Source organism: Excalfactoria chinensis, chromosome 1 (genome assembly GCF_039878825.1).
Source record: "Excalfactoria chinensis isolate bCotChi1 chromosome 1, bCotChi1.hap2, whole genome shotgun sequence".
In the NCBI taxonomy this organism is placed as follows: domain Eukaryota; kingdom Metazoa; phylum Chordata; class Aves; order Galliformes; family Phasianidae; genus Excalfactoria; species Excalfactoria chinensis.
Genome location: NC_092825.1, coordinates 80669764 through 80686245, shown reverse-complemented (window position 1 = coordinate 80686245; position 16482 = coordinate 80669764). Strand labels below are relative to the sequence as shown.

Here is a 16482-nt window from a genome sequence, read left to right as displayed (position 1 = left end):
AGGAAGTTTTTCACACAGAGGGTGGTGACGCACAGGAACAGGTTGCCCAAGGATGTTGTGGATGCCCCATCCCTGGAGGCATTCAAGGCCAGGCTGGATGTGGCTCTGGGCAGCCTGATCTGGTGGTTGGTGACCCTGCATATAGCAGGAGGATTGAAACTGGATGAGCACTAGATGTGATCCTTTTCAACTCAGGCCATTCTATGATTCTGTGATTTCTTTTCACTGCACTTCAGCTTGCAAAGCAAGTTATAACTCAAAGGTAATGTCAGACAAGGGAGATCTCATCTATTGTACTCAGTCAGGGTCAAATACCAGGCAATGCCAAAGTTTATCAGTTGTTGCAAAAGCTGGGATGTAGAAATACTAGACAGAGGACTTGAAGAAAACATGAGACATTCTGTCAGCTAATGAAAGAAACTAGGGCTATGGAGAACCAGAAACTGGCCCAACCACTGTTAGATTCCTTCAGTAAATGCACCCAAGAAAACCTTATGAAGAAAGCAGCAGTTCTGAATGCCACACAGTTCTCAGGTTGTATGGTGATAAATAGAGCCTGCCGTCAGACACAGAAATGTAGGCAAGGAAGTGTAGATTAATCCAGCTCCATTCCCAAACACTGTCCTTCATTTACACTAAATGAGGCACTAGCCCTGTGGGAAAAGTAGTATGCAGTCAAATGATTAAATCATGTCACATAACACATGTTTCACTGGGAGAAGATGAGAGGGGGTCGAGCTAAGCTTTCAGTGGCAGCTGTAATCCGGATTTTTCTTGTTCTTCATAGTTTAACATGTTGAGCCCAATGGTGCTCCTTTGACATTTTTTATGATGCAGTTTTGTCTTCCTCATTGTTGTGCTAATTTCTGTTCCCTCTGACTCATGTGCTGTTCTCTGCACGTAGGTCGGGTGAGTCAGGAGGGAGGGCTAGCAAGGGGGGGAGCATATCGGGGTTAGCAACACTCTGGACAGAGACACTAAGCAGGAGCAACAAGAGGAGAAAACCTGCCAGCTGAACAGCAATATGAAAAGCACCAGCTGCAGCCCAAGCTGCAGGGAGAGAGAGAGAAATGCTTTTACTTGGGAAGGAGGAAAAGTGAGAGGAATAGTATGGGGTGGGAGTTTTTGTGGAGGGGGTACAGGCTGGGAGATCAGAACTGCGTGTCACCATGCAGGTGTTACCTCCTGTGATCTGTCCTTAGCTTGTCTAGCTTGCCTTCAGGCTCCTTTGTGGCTGTTACATGTCAAACTTTTGAAAATGAAATCATAAGTAATTTGAAAAGCTAGTGATTGGTGTAAAGGAAAAAGAGAGAATTCTGATTCTGGATCTCCGGCTGAAGTTCCCTACCAGAACATCCCCTTTCAATTGAAAATGAAAGAAAAAAGAATCTACTATCAGTTTTGTTTCATTTTGGCTTTGCTGTGACTTACTTCTTTCTAATGTTTTAGGAAATGCGATTGTTTTAACTCCTTTCTGTTTCCCAGCAAATGTATTTCTTTATCTACTAGAAAACAGATGTCAATGTGTACGCTTGTGCTTCATTTCAAGTCTTAGTAACAGGAGTGTGTCCTCTATCTTCAGCTAAGGCATCGCACAGCCCAGCAAAACATCACAGACCAACCTGCAGCTAATGGGCTCTGAGCTGGACCAGATGAAATGCAGGCAATATGCCACAGTGCTGGCTTCGATACAGACCATAGCAGAGCAACTTGGTGATGGAGATATCTTGAAATGTGTTCCTAAACTTCCTTATTTGCAATTGTATTGTATTTTAAAAGTGCCTTTAATGTTTATTTTTACTGGGTGGAGGAATGCAAATTAAGACTGTGTGACAAGTAAAGAAGAGCCATGAAATTATCTATATAAAGCTGCATAGACCTTCTTAATGTAACTTATGTGTTCTGGACACAGTTGATCTGTCAGAATAAAGGCCAAATAGGTCATGCCCCGAGGCAAGAATTTCCCAAAAGTGATTATTAGAAGAGAGCTTCCCAAAAGCTTTTGTGTATTTAACAGGGAGAACACAGACAGTAAAACTGACCGCTGTGAGCACAGGTGACACAGATATTTTGGCCTAGAGAAGTGGCTCTTCTCATCCCTGGAGATGGGCATGCATTGATCCCAAGGAAAGCAGGAGCCACAGGGACCTCTTTCCTTTTGCAGGGCCCCTTTGGCCTGAGCCTTCAGGGTATAGGTTGGTGGGAGCACCCAGGGTGACATCAGCAGCTCCCAGAAAAATGAAGGTGAGAAGTGTGAACTGTGTGCAGGAAACTGAGGGCAGACCAAAAGGACAGTTTGGGACATGCCTACAGAGAGAAGCTGCCATCTACAGACTGACATACACAGGGTCTCAGGAACGTGATAAATCCCTAACACGAGACTGAACTTTGCCATAGATTGCAGTCTGTATTGGTTTCCCTCATTTCAACAAAAATTATATGTCAACAAAACAGGGAAAAATTTAACCGTATAGTCCTGTGCTCCTGGTAATGCTGTTTTTTTCCCACTGGCACTGGAACTGATTTTAACCTCAAACTCATTCTTGGTGTGAACTGCAGCACATCTGCTCAATTGGCTCCCTCTACTGGGAAATTGCTTTTTATGCTGTCTAGCCATAAAATATTTTATAAACGATGTATTTCCTATTACATGTGCATTTTTTATTTATAACTGTCCATAGAAATGTAAAAATATTTCATCTTCTTCCCTAAAAACTGACATGTTTCCATAACATGAGCGGACAGGAGAGGTTGGGTGTTGGTTTTTATCTTTAGAGTTGGTGTCTGAAGTGTATAAGAAGCCACAAAACTTAGAGAAACCTTGTAATGGATTATTTTGTTGAGTGAGGTTTTGATTTCTTTTTTTCTCTTGTAGCTGGAATCAAAACTTGACTATTCCTCTCTGTAATCCTAAAGGATCATTTGTTCTTGGCTCTTTCATCACGGATGAAAGGAGTCTGTGACTGACATTGCTCAAACACATGGACACAAACTGTTGAACAGGTTGACTCATATAGCAGACACTTAGAATTACACTGTTAAAAGCAAGCGGAAAAGAGTGCTAGCAAGTAGGGTCTTAAGTGTTATGTTATATTAGTAATGTTATTTGCCAGGAAACTTTATATATGCTTCCATAAGAAATTAAAATCCTTGGTCTAAAAAATGTACTGAATCAATAATACTAAGGAAACAAGTGTACTGTTATTACATGAAGGCAAAATCTAGTCCTGGAGACCAGAGAGAAGTAAGTACCAAAAGCCATCATCAGAATGTGCTATGCAAGATCCAGAATACACAGTACTCTTTTTTTCCTCATTCCTGAGGAAAAAAAGAGTACTGTGTATTCTGGATCTTGCATATGCTGTATTCAGTACTTTCTCTTTCAGTTTCTTTGATGCCAGACCAGCAAGTATTGAAATTAAGGTTTTCTGTTTGAAGTACGGCTATCATCAAGGACACCATCTCAACCACCTAATTTATCTCTATGGAAAGTGGTGAACCCTCTTACACCAGAAATTAAATGAATATTTTGCTTCTTGCCTGCAGTGTCAGCTCAAAACCATAGACATGTGAACACTCAGATGCTCACAGCTCCTTTGGAGCATCAGTATTCCCTTTATCTACTAATTCAGTCATAAAAAGAATGACACAGTAGCTAGAGCAGTGACTCCAGCATGGCCAATCATCTTTACTCTTGGTCTTTGCATCAGTGCAAAATTACCTAAAAACCACTAATGGTCATATCGAGGATTCCTCTGCCTTCTACAGAGCTTCTGATAATGAAGGATTGGTGATGCGTCTCCAACAAACGTGAACATCACTTTCAGCCACCATCATTCAAGGTTTAATCAAGGTCTGGAGAAACTCATATGTAAAACCCTTCTACTCTCCACATAGCAAGTTCAAGAAAAAAAAAGGAGCCCTGGGATTTTGTCACAATACTTCTTTGCTAAAACTGTGCATACAGCAAAGATCTATGTTGCTGTCAGTTCTCCAGTGATCACGGCAAATAACACATGGATGCAAATCTTTCTCCTTTAACTAAAGAAAAATTTTCGTCAGTCTTGAATGGCCTCAGCTCAGAATTACTTTTTGTTAAATAATCAAGTTGCTGAGTAACCTAAATGAGCAATGGATATTATGAATGATGCTTGGTATCTGGATTATAATAGAATCATATAATGGTTTGGGTTGGAAGGGACATTTAAGATAATCTAGTTCCAACCCCCTGCTATAGGCGACACCTCCCTCTAGACCGGGTTGCTCAAAGGCCCATCCAGCCTGGCCTTGAGTGCCTTTAGGGTGGGGGCATCCACAACCTAACTGGGCAACCTGTTCCAGTGTCTCATCAGCCTCACAGTAAAAAAGAGGAATATTATGTCAGTTCCATGTAAAATAACAGAGTAAAGGAAAATCAACTCCCTACTACGCTATATGCTATGATGAGGAAGCATATTATAGCGTTTGCTTGTTGACAGCTATCTAAACCTCTGGTACAGCAGGCAGGGAAGTATCTATGAAGTTCGTGTGATTTTGGTACTTACTTCTCTCTGGTCTCCAGGGTTAGATTTTGGCTGCATTATCCCTTTGAATGTAGATCAAGACATGCTCTTTTTTTCAGTGGTTTTGGCAGATGACTCTAGAAGTTCAAGGTCTCGTGATTATAAATTATTTCTTGATCAGTAATTCTGAACATCAGATTTGATTATATTTGTATTTAATCTTATATTTTTCACGTGTAGAGTGAGTGCTTTCAGAGCCAGGGATTTTGCCTTGGAGATGCCCACCTAGGAGATCAGGTAATCACACTAGAAGATCTCTTCTTACCCCTCCTAGAAAATACTGTGCTGTAACTGGATCTTGCTGCTGAAATTCTTGTACATACCCAAGCCCTAACATTCCACAGGAGCACTTACTAGGTAGCTGGAAGCAGTGGGAAAGATCCCCAAAGAGGTATGGTTTACCAAAGCTTTGTCTCCCACCTTGAACCACAGCAAGTTAAAAATGTACTTCATGGACCTCTGAGCCAGGTCAGTTTTCAATGGCAGCCCACAGAGGAAGCGAGCAGCCTGCTTCTGCTGCCTTCTATTCCACTCTGTTCTAAAACTATTATATGTGTTCTATGTTACCTGTTCCTGAATATTCTGGAAAAGATATTTTTGATCCCTCTGTCTTTGCTGCTTGGTAACTCATCTTCTTTGTATCCAAGGTTTGGATATTGATCCAATTCATAGCCATCCCACTCTAGGAAAGAGCAAAAAAACATCTGAGAATGAAAACCCTGTAGAATTCTTTTGATTACTTGTACATCCCAGTTCCATTTTCAGTTAAAATAGAAATAACAGTCATGCTATCCCAATCAGAGCCCTCTTTGAATCATTACCTTCCTTCTCAAATGCCTGATTAGTTATGGAATATTTGCTGATATCTGTGGAGAATGATTTTATTCCACTACTCAAGTTTAACTCTATAAGTAATGCTGCTTGCATAAACTACATGGGACTGCATTGGAAAGTGCTGTTATGTGGTGCAACAGAAAACTTCTGAAAGGTTCTGTCTCCAGAGCTACACCACAGGCCTGATGGCAGGGCAAAAAAAGAACAAAAACAGTGAAAAACTCTCCCATTTGAGAGATGGAATTCAGTGATAAATACGGGAGCTGCTTTCAGAGAGCAGATATGGTAAGAGACAGACCTGCTAGGCTGCTTTGGGGGCAATGGTCTTGCCTGTGCATTCATGAGGTAGTCAATAGCAAATCAGAGCCAGTACTCATTAAGGTCCCTTCCAACCAAGCCATTCTATGATTCCATCCAGGTTTATTGTAATGCAGTCTTCAAATCAGGATTATAGGAGGAAAGTTATCTGCATGAAAGTTTTGGCTGATGGAAGAATTTAATGAAAATCCAATCTGGACTAGGGTGGACAGGAACATGCATAAGAATAAATATTTTTTCAATAAGATTTATTATTTTATAATATATGTTGCCAGGCAAGAAACAGCTTACAAGCATTAGCAAGGGTTCAGTCACTTTCTTTTATACCCTCAGAGTCTTATATAAAGCAAAACCAATCCCAAAATGAAGATAAGTGTTATAAAGTTTTGAGGATGCCCTAAGCTCTTAGAAGGTTGAACATTCAAAATTAAGGCTCTAAAGTAAAGTAATAAAACCTTTGTTAATTACAGAAAATCCTGAGAATACCCTGTGGATTTTGATTCTGGCTCATAAATCCATCAGTCTTCATTATCCTCTATTAGCAAAGCAGGCTTTCTTCATACTAGGCCTGGAGAAATTGTTCCCAGTGACAGGGATTTTCTCTGATGGGAAGACTCACATATCAAAAAGCCGTGTTTCTGAGCATATGGAAATTGTATTCCTCTGCAAAGAAGGAAATCTTACTTAGACATGATGAGATTTAGATCTGAGTTTAGGAGATCTTCAGCCAGAGAGAAAAAAAAAACAAAAACCCAAGACCTGCTTATCCCTGGTGGCAGAGCCACTTCCCAATTCCTTTGTTTGGCCTCAGTTCATGAAAAAAGGAAAAAATGAGAAGGATCCATCACCCTGAATTTGTGGTAAGTATAATCAGCCCCTTGAAGATATTATATAGAAGTGCAGGAGGCTGATCATCTCTGTTTTTACCAGAGGTTTGAGCGAGGCTCAAATTTTGATGAGGCAGGACTAGAGTTGTGACAAAAGAGTCTTATAGCTACAAGTCGCAGCTACAAAACAGAAAATGGAGGGAGGAAAGGCCACAACAGAGGAAAAGCTGGCAGAAAAACTAGTTGTGTGACTTTGGAAATGAGACTGAGGACGTGGAAGAGAAAAGAAGGACGTCAGAGAAATTAGAGTTGTATTGCAGGGACAGTGATAACAGCAGTGTATGGAGGAGAGTGTGAGGGCTTGTTTTCTGTCACCTCCACAGTTGGGAGATTGTCAAAGATAAGAGATCCCTGTTTCCAAACCAACTCTGTGTCAGTGTCAGGGCCAAGTAATGGATAATAGTTTATGTGTATGTTTTCTTTACCAAACTTTCTGTTTGCAATTAAAGGAGAAATATAAGGGTTTCAATGTCTTTGCACTGCTCTGTAATACATAGATGTTCTCCTCTTAAACAAACAAATCCACTATTGTCCTACTGTAATGCTAAATCTGCCTGAAACCCTCTACAGGTGTGGTTCACTGCCCCATATCTCTGAGTGGGGTCACATTCCTAGTGGAAAAAGACAGGAATGTAGTAAAATGGTATCCATTATGCAGTAGAATTGTAGTTTCATTTTACAGCTTTGGATTTGCTCTAGCTAATAAGCCTCTTCTAGTCAAAACAAGAATGCTCCCTCTGTTCATCAGAGATAGTGCTAAAATTCATTAGCCCAAGACATTCTAGCTGCCTGTGCATTAATATCCTTTCTCAGTGCTTGTTTGTGATGGGAACTGTTCGTTGTGTTTTGCAGGTATAGCTTCTGAGCATTCTTCTTCATACGCTCGCCCTGGTTCTGATTTCTCTCCCATTCTCTTGTGAGACTTGCTCTTCCTCAGATGCAGTCTCTCTCTTCTCTCCTTCATGCCTTCAGGTTGCTAAAAGGCAGGAGAAAAATAGAAGAGAATTTAGTGACTCTTACATGATCAACGAAATCTGATAAAGATATTTCAATAGTAATGTGTAGTAAAATACTCTATTTACCAACCTCAGACAGATCAGCTTTAACACAATGGGCTCAAACTCATGGCCCCAGCCAGTAACCCTAATACTCAGCGAGGGGCAACACTCTTTTGATGATACAGTGTGGGAGGTAGGAAGATCATCTGCCTGGAGAGCAAGCTTGGGAGAGGAGACATGAGGGAAAAAAAGGAGGCTCTGAAATTTCCTCTCAGGATCCTTGCTTTTCTTATTTCATGCGATCCATGTTTCTTCTGGTCTGTATAGTCATATATAGGGCGGTTTGAACAATACCCGTGGGGTTCCAAAAGCAAAAAAGGATTTTTCAACACTCTTTTTGGATCTCCATGTTTAAGCCCACTCCCAAATTTCCTTTCAGATCTCTGATATCTATCACTCAGTTCTGAAAGGTTCTGAAGCCCTTGCCATCTTACAGGCTTTAATGGTGACTGAGGAATGACCACACTTCAGCCTAGTTAAAAGACAGATCAAAGTATAGCCCAGCACACCGTGATGTAAATTACAGAAGGGCACCAGAATCCACATTCTTTTTTTAAATGAAATAAAAGTCAAACTTAGCGTATTATATTCACTATACTAATCACACAACTGACATGCTCACGGACTTTCTAGCAGTAGGCACTTTTGAGAAATGATAAATAAACCACGAGCCAAATGAGGGCCGCCAAAGAGGCAATGGGAAATTCTAAATGAAATACTGAGTGGTTCCTAAAAGGAAAAAAGAAGATTACAGAATTCACGTCAAATCTTAAAAATTGAATAACAGAGTTGTCATCACCAGAACTCTTCATATTCCTAGAGGACTGAGCATGCAGGGACTGTAACCATGGGACTGATCATGTAATTATGCCATTTATTGAAGAGAGATTCTTGTTTCCTCTCTTATTGCTAAATGGAAGGTCTGCACAGAGAGATGAAGATTACTTCTCCATATGAAACTGTCAGTGTCAAAAAACTGAAAAAATAAAGGATACTTCCCTTTGTTGTTATTTGAGGATAACGTCAAGTGTAATTCAAGCACAGCTTTTCAGTGGGGTGACTGAATTTGATATTGTTCTTCCAATACTTAAAAGGGACTTACTGTTCAGTACCCACCCCTCCTCTGTGTGATACAACAGATAGGATGTATCATTACAGTAAATGTGTTAAATTGTCATAAAGGTCATTATTGGGTACTCCTTCAATGCAGAGTCATGCCTCAGGAGAGACTGACAGGGAGAAGAATGAAATAGGAAAAGAATCCACGCTGTCTGAATGCCCTTACAGTGAAAATATAGCAATGGCAGCTGCTGCAGTTGTGCAATGACACTGGAGTGCCAAGGAGTAAAGAGAAATCCCCAAAACACCATGATGCCTGTCAGTCTTACAGATAACAAGGCCTGTGGTTAAACCAGGTCAACAGCAATGAGAAAAAGACCTGGATATCATAGCAAAAGTGAAGCAGATCTGCTTTTATTTTGCCTTGTTGCCACAGAGTGCAGTGTCTCATTTTGAAGATGCACACTTCGGAACAAGTCTAGATGGTGACACTACATCCAAAATGCTCATACCAATGACATTAGCAGATATACATTTCTTGAACTACAGTAAAGATCACATCATTCAAGAAATTCCAATTGAAGATTATTTCTGCTCCTCCCCAGTCAAAGACACAAAGATTATACAAGGGATAAAGCTGTCCTGATATATTTATTCTATTTTATTTATTTCTTTATTTATGAAGTCTTCGTAAGGTTGCTGCTAGTTGTTACCTACCAAAGAAACTGAGCGTTTGCTCTTGAAATGCAATTGCTTCTCAAAGGACTCTGCAAATTCCTGCATGGAGTTTGATCTTGTCTCTGGGCCTGAGCTATCTCCTGAAGGTGTTCTGCTTGCCTTCTTGTGGCGGTGGTATTTGACATCTTGGTCTTCTTGAAATTCCTTGGAGCCTCTGAGATGACCTGAAGATGAGCCTTTGGCAGAGGCATGAAGTCTTGTTGTATGGAGGGAGGAAAGCCTGGCCTGCAAAAGAAGAGGTCTTTGCTGAGTACTGAATACTAAAGCAAAGCACACAGTTCAGATTCTACTGCAGAGTACTCTCCAAGCAGTACTGCAGAACAAATAACCTTGCCCAGACTTCTGTAACTTTCCTTATCTGTGCAGAAGAATCACACTGTCAAAGAGCTTGCTTCCTTGCGGCAGCAGCAGAATTTACTCATTCCCATTTTTGAGTATCTAAGTTTTGGTACCCAAAATAAGCATTTGAAATGTGAGGTGTGCCCACTGTCATTGAAAAGAACTGGGACACATAATAATCCCAAACACCCATCCATCCCCTCTGGGAATGGGTTCTAGGCAGGGCTTTCAAACAGCAGGGACCCAGCCCTTTTGTGGCCAGATGAGCCAGACACTGGGTTTGACCCACAGGTGCTCTGGGTCTTAATAGAGATTTGAGGTCATCTGAGTGTGACAGAGACCATCCCCAGCCCAGTCTTATTATATCTGTTGCCTGGCCTAAATGCAGACAAGATAGTCTACTGTTCAGCTTCAGATTTTTTAGCGGTTTCTTGGGCATATTCACCCTGACCTCATGAGATAGCATTTTCAGGGCACTAAGGGACACAACCTTAATAAAGTGATAGAATCATAGAATCATAGAATTGATAAGGTTGGAAAAAACAGAAGCAGGCTTTTCACTCTGGTTTGATGAGAGATGTTAAATCACCAGTAAATCTACTTCTGTTGCATCTTCCAGAAAAATACCACAGCTCCATATAGGTAGATTTGCCTCCCTCATTACGAATTCCTGCATGCAATAACTGAGGGACTATATATCCTGCTGCTTGTTAATTTATACTTCCCATTTGCACAGACATCTGAAGCTCTTATTGTTGTTGTTGTTTGGGTTTTTTTGTTTGTTTTTGTTTTTACATAAGTCTTCTACCTTCTAGATGTACTTAACACCTAAGGGCCTCCAGCTCATGTAGTGCAAGTTCAACTTCATTTCCGGACATAAGCTTACTCTAGCAGCTAGTATTATGGACTGCTGCTGAGAGTAGTGGTAATGATTCCTGCTATGCTATTTTTACTTTGAGGCATACTGGTACAACACTAGTCAATATGGCTGTGATTTCTGTAAGGTCATATCGTATTGTCATTTGGAAAAGCATCAAAGCAATCAGATTGTTCTTCAGGGACTGGAGTACACATGCCATGTCAAGCCTGTACAAGCTGAACATCTCCTATGCCATTTTAATGGTATCAATGTATATTGTTTCCTGGAAACACACATTGTTTCGCATTAAAAGTCACAGGTATTTTTTTCTTAGAGGGTACAAAAAAAAAACAACAACCCAAAACTACAGGAACACAGATGAAGCAGAGAGTGGTGCTCATCAATCTTGTTTTACAATATCTGTAAATGTTTTATATTACAAAGACGTTGCTTTTTATTTTTCCTTCACAGGTGATACTATAGTGAAGCCCTTAACAAAAAGACTGTAGTTCACATACTAACATAGACACTATGGTTCAGAAGATGGACAGGCCTTCCTCTGAAAGGCAGATTTGTCTCAGTGAACCTAGGGTACAGCTACACATATGACAAGGGGAAATGGCTTTAAACTGGAAGAGGGCAGATTTAGACTAAATATTAGGATGGAATTCTTTACTGTAAAGTTGGTGAGACACTGGAACAGGTTGCCCAGAGAAGTTAAGAATGCCCCCTTCCTGGAAGCATTCAAGGCCAGGTTGGATGGAGCTTTGAGCAACCTAGTCTAGTAGGAGATATCCCTGCCTATAGCAGGGGGGTTGGAAATAGGTGATCTTAAAGGTCCCTTCCAACCCAGACCATTCTATGATTTTTTGATCTTGTAAACACATTACAGTGGCCATACTTCTTCCCACGGTGTACACACACATTATCACGTTACTGTCTTATGAACACAACCTGACAGAGGACAAAGGCCTTAATACAACTGCTAAAAATGAACATTTCATGGCTTATTAGTACAAAACAGTACTCTTCTTTTATTTAAGATAAATTCTGGCAGTGAGTTTACATAAGATCCATATGGCTTTCTTACCATTTCTTAGATTTAATGCATGTGTTTAATACATAGATTTGGTGCCGAATGGATGCATGGTACCACTGTAAATAAGAACAGGCCTGAGACATCTTAAACGTATGCTTCCCTTCCTGATGTCTCAGCAGCTGCTGGAAACAGAGATTCCCTCTGTATCCACTCTCTCTTGTCCACCCACTACTGCTGCCTTCCCTTGCCAAAAGTCTCTGAACATTGCTCCAGTGTCTGCTCCCATCCTTTCCCTAGTAGCTGCCTCTGCTTACACGTGGTGCCTCTTTAGCAAGCTTCCATCATCTCTGGCTTCTAGGATCTGCCCTTGACTAGTGCTTAAACTGGAGAGGTGGAGAGGAGGTGAAGCAAGGAAAAAGGCATGGGAAGGAAGAATGGTATCCGTTCTTTGGTATCAAAATAGGGAATTTTTGAGAACTCTCAATGCTTGTTTCTCACTCCCTTTAGTAATCCCTTTTTCTGTATGAGCCTTTGTATAATGCCAGTCATGCTTAGTGTCTGTTTACATAATAGGCAGCAGATTGTTTGCTACCACAGAAAAAGCACAGAAACAAAAAATCCTCAAGAACTTGGTGCCATTATCATTTGTCTATTCTCTTGCTCAGTTTCTGTTGGAGACAAGATAATTTCTTCCATCTTTTGGCTTTGATCTGAGAACTCACACAGCTGTCAGCGAGACAGTTAATCTTCAGTGTCAGTACTGCATTCATTGTTTGCTCAAGTTTACATAATGACCCCAGTTCTCTAGGAATATTTTGGAAAATCTGACATTCCAATTCTGTCCAAGAGCATTCTTTCCTCCCCAGAAGCTTATAGCCAAGCATGAATTCCTTAAACACGTTTCAGCCTAGGCTTCCACTGATCTGCAGTAATGATATTGCAATAGGTGTTTAGTCTGATTTTAGTTTAGAATAATTGTCATTACCTTCAACTGTAGTCAGGAGTTCTACTCTCACCCTTGGCTGTTTCTTATCTGCTTTTCTGTCATGAGCAGCAATGTCTACTTCAAAGTGCTTCCATATGTAGGGTTGTAAAACTCTAACCAGTGCTCCTTTGCATGCAATGCTTTACCCACAACAAAATGCCTGGGAAGTAGGAAACAGTCCTGAGTTGAAATGATAGAGGACAACTAAAATGTATTAAGAAAAGTCATCATCAGCTTCAAAAAGAGAATCAGTTACTGAATCTAAAATTTACAGCATGCAGCAAATTAATTAAAGCAGCTGAAAGCAGATGACTTAGTTCTCTTCAGGCTGTTTCCACATTCACTACAGGCCAGTGCACTTTCCAGGGGAGTGGAGGTAAGTGTTTTAATGGAGGATTCTGGACTTATTGTTTTAGCCTGTTTTGGCATGAGGATTCCTGAGGCCAGTTACACGCTCTGCCAGTGTCCCAATGAGGTATGAATATAAGTTTGTGTTCCTCTGCAAAATGGGAATGATCAAAATAAAGGCGTTTTGTGAACCACATCTCAGTATTGTTTGTATTATAAGGTATTATAAGATCCTGGGGAAAACGAAATAAAAATTATTGTTAGTGTCTGTGAAGCAAATCACAGAAGAGTTCTTCTACAAAGCTTTGTTCATATTTTGAGAGGCTCCTAAATGACAGGAAGCCACAGAAATCAGCTGTTGTGTTTTAAGTGAGAACAGTGGTTAAATGTGTTTCTACGGCATAGGAAAAATTATAAAGAAGACAAAAAAAAAAAACAACACCCAAAAACTATTCCATAGCTGAAAGCGATTTACAGAGTTACTCCAAAACATCTTTTGTTCCATAGTGCTAGCATTGTGCTGTGCAATACCAGAACACTGTTGGTGCAAATGTAGCTCATGTGTACGGAGCTGCACTACTGCTGATCTGCTGTATGCCAGCCCTGGGTATGAGAGAAAGCATGTTGGCAGTGCTGTTTGGGCAGCACAAGTTTATCTATCTTCACTAGAAGCTTTTGCAAACAGCTGTGTCAGTCAGAACCTGCTGACTTAGAGGGCATGGGGATGGGTTGATAGTAGGACCGGACAATGTTAGTGATCTTTTCAACCTTAATGGTTCTATGATTCTGTGTTTTGATTGTAATTAGGACAGCCATGGTTACCTCCATTTACAATGTGATCCATTGAGAATGTATTAACTTACGGAAGAGACATAGTCTGATCTCAGTTATTATTCCTCTTGATTAACAGCACTATTATGACAAAAAGAACATGTTATTTAACTAGCACTGGCAAGTGTTTTGATTCTCACAGTAGTTATTCTTTGTAACAGTAGTCTAATGAGTACGTCCAGATGCAATAGCAAGTTGTGGCTCTGATCAAGGAGATGCACTTTCTGAAGATGTCTCTAAGGAATTAATGTATCCCCGATTGAATAATTTGTAGATTTGATTTAAAACAACATATTTTAGTACCAATTGATTAGAGATTTCTATTAAAATAGTTTATTATCAAAAATTATCAAATTTTGTTAAGAGAAACGCAAACAAATTGTCTTTTTCATTCCCAAGGTCAATTTCTGGCACTGAGATTGAGATTTGTATGTGCTATGTAATATAGCTGTGCCAAGAAGAAGTTGTGTGGAGCACTATTGTGAAGGCCAGACATAATGAAGTGTACAGGGTAACTTCAACTGATTGAATGGTCATACAAAAAGTCACAGTCTTCTTTCTCTAAGCTAACTTCATTAAAGTTCTAGCGCTGATTCAGGGATACAATTATCATTAGCAAAAGCATTGAAATAGCTTTTGATTCAACTGAATTAAGGAACATGCTTCAAATTAAAAGTATGTGTACACACAAAGATATGCAATGAAGCTGCGTTCAGCAGCTTGCTGAATAGAATGCAATTTAAAGTACATTCTGATGCTTCGGTCTGTATTAGGTGTAAAGAAATCCTGTATGCGTAATTCTCTGAAGAACAAAATTAGAATACAGTATAATTAATAAACAAATAAACGTTAATAAATTTTGGTTTTAGGCATTCTGATGGAATCCATTAGCAAAACTCTGCCTCAGAGTCTGTTTTTCAACCTGTGACCAAAGTATATATAATTATACTATACTAATATTTAGTAGATGTCGCTGATCAGTTTAAATGAATGGATTATGATTACCTTTCCAACCTATTCATGCATTTAAAGATTAAAGAGGTAGATTTGTTCTGCTTTGCTCCTCTTAAGCATAATTTTTGAGAAAAGAAAAAAAATTTCCTGGAGATGTTCCAGAAACGTGTAGATGTGACAGTGTGGGATGTGGTTGAGTGGACATAGTGGTGATGGGCAGATGGATGGTTGGAGTGATGGTCTTTTCCAGCCTTAATGATTCCATCATTCTATTCTATGATTCTATGTAAAAGAAAAATCCCACTGCTTAGAACATGGCAGATCCAGTGGATGATGATTTGGAAAGAGTAACTTTTTTTTCCCCACAATATAATAGTATTGGCTTTGTTGCAGACATTATGATTTAGGGATATAACTGAAAAATTATTTGTAAGTAAACGTAGTAACTTTGGGGAGCCAACCGATGCTTCTGGAGAAAAAAGAGACAGGTTTGAGGTACCTTCACTTGTTTTAAGGACTGGGAATATCCGTTTTTTTTGCATTGTTAGTTAGTTGTCAGCTACCTTAAAAAACTGTTTCAGCGTTTGAACCCTGTCCCTTTCCCCACTGTTCTTCATTTAGGAAAAAAGAACCTGTTTCTCCCTTAAAATCTTACTTCATAACACAATGAGCTTTGTTATGTATTGAGTCCTTATTTTCAGGTTCAGATATTTTAAACATGGATGGACCATACCCTCTAGCTTAAATTCAAAGTTACACCAGCAAGCAGCTAAATCCCAGAGAGTAAAGCACACATCTTCCTTGAGAAGAGTGGTTGTAGGTCAAAATCCAGTGAATGCATTATGTGGTTTTACATGTGAGAAAATACTCGTTGAAGACAAGTTTGTGTACGCCAGATATCTGAAGTGTTTTTTATCTCTGTCAGGTCATGCTTACCAGACAGAAAATCATAATGTACAGCTAGGATTCCAGCAGTTATTACAGCCCTCTTCTTCCATGTTTTGGTCCCATCTTTCCTCATCTTGAAGTTTCCTTATCTTCCTCTATCCCAAAGCTATCTGAGGCTTCTGGCACGGAGCTGAGTTCGAGAAGCAACTGATTTCTGCCAGTAGGAACTTAATGTAGTTGACAAGGTAAGTGAGGTGTTCTCATCCCAATGTATCTCCAGGGTTAACTTTTGGTATGTTTGCACTTAAATTCATATGTAAGCCACACGCACATGCACACAGAAAACTGCACACAGCACTTACCGGAAGGGAGGCTCTCCTTTCACTAAGGGATCGTGTTTGACGTTTCTTGTGGCCTCTTCCCTCTTTCTCATTCTCATCAATCAAGCTGTGGCCCCAGAAACTGCTCATCCATCTTGCAAAGGAAATATCATCATCCTCTTCATATTCCATGTACAGACAATCCAAACTTGCAGCAGTCTCCCAGCCAGACAAGGAAAAGCAATACTGAAGGATCCCAATAAGCCAATAGCCTCACACAGTTCTGTCAACGAGAGGAAGAGGAGATGCAGTTTCAGCCACTCTTTCTGCACTTCATCCCCCAAAGCCCAACCCACTGCAGCCCTAGGCACTGTCTAAACATAAAGTCAATCCTTTCACATCTATTTTCAACAAGGTTTCTTTTAATCTTTCCATTGCAGAGATGTTCAATATGACAGTGCCG

General features: G+C 40.1%; 1 protein-coding gene across 1 annotated transcript; it reads right to left on the bottom strand.

The window, feature by feature from the left end:
• Positions 1–7284: 7284 nt before the first annotated feature.
• LNP1 (leukemia NUP98 fusion partner 1) lies at positions 7285–16211 on the bottom strand. The gene is made up of 3 exons (XM_072326988.1): positions 16062–16211; positions 9436–9681; positions 7285–7577 (listed from the first exon to the last, which is right to left on the bottom strand). Exons 1-3 carry the CDS (start codon positions 16209–16211, stop codon positions 7398–7400), a joined length of 576 nt encoding a protein of 191 aa, XP_072183089.1. The 3' UTR covers positions 7285–7397.
• Between the last annotated feature and the right edge of the window lie 271 nt (positions 16212–16482).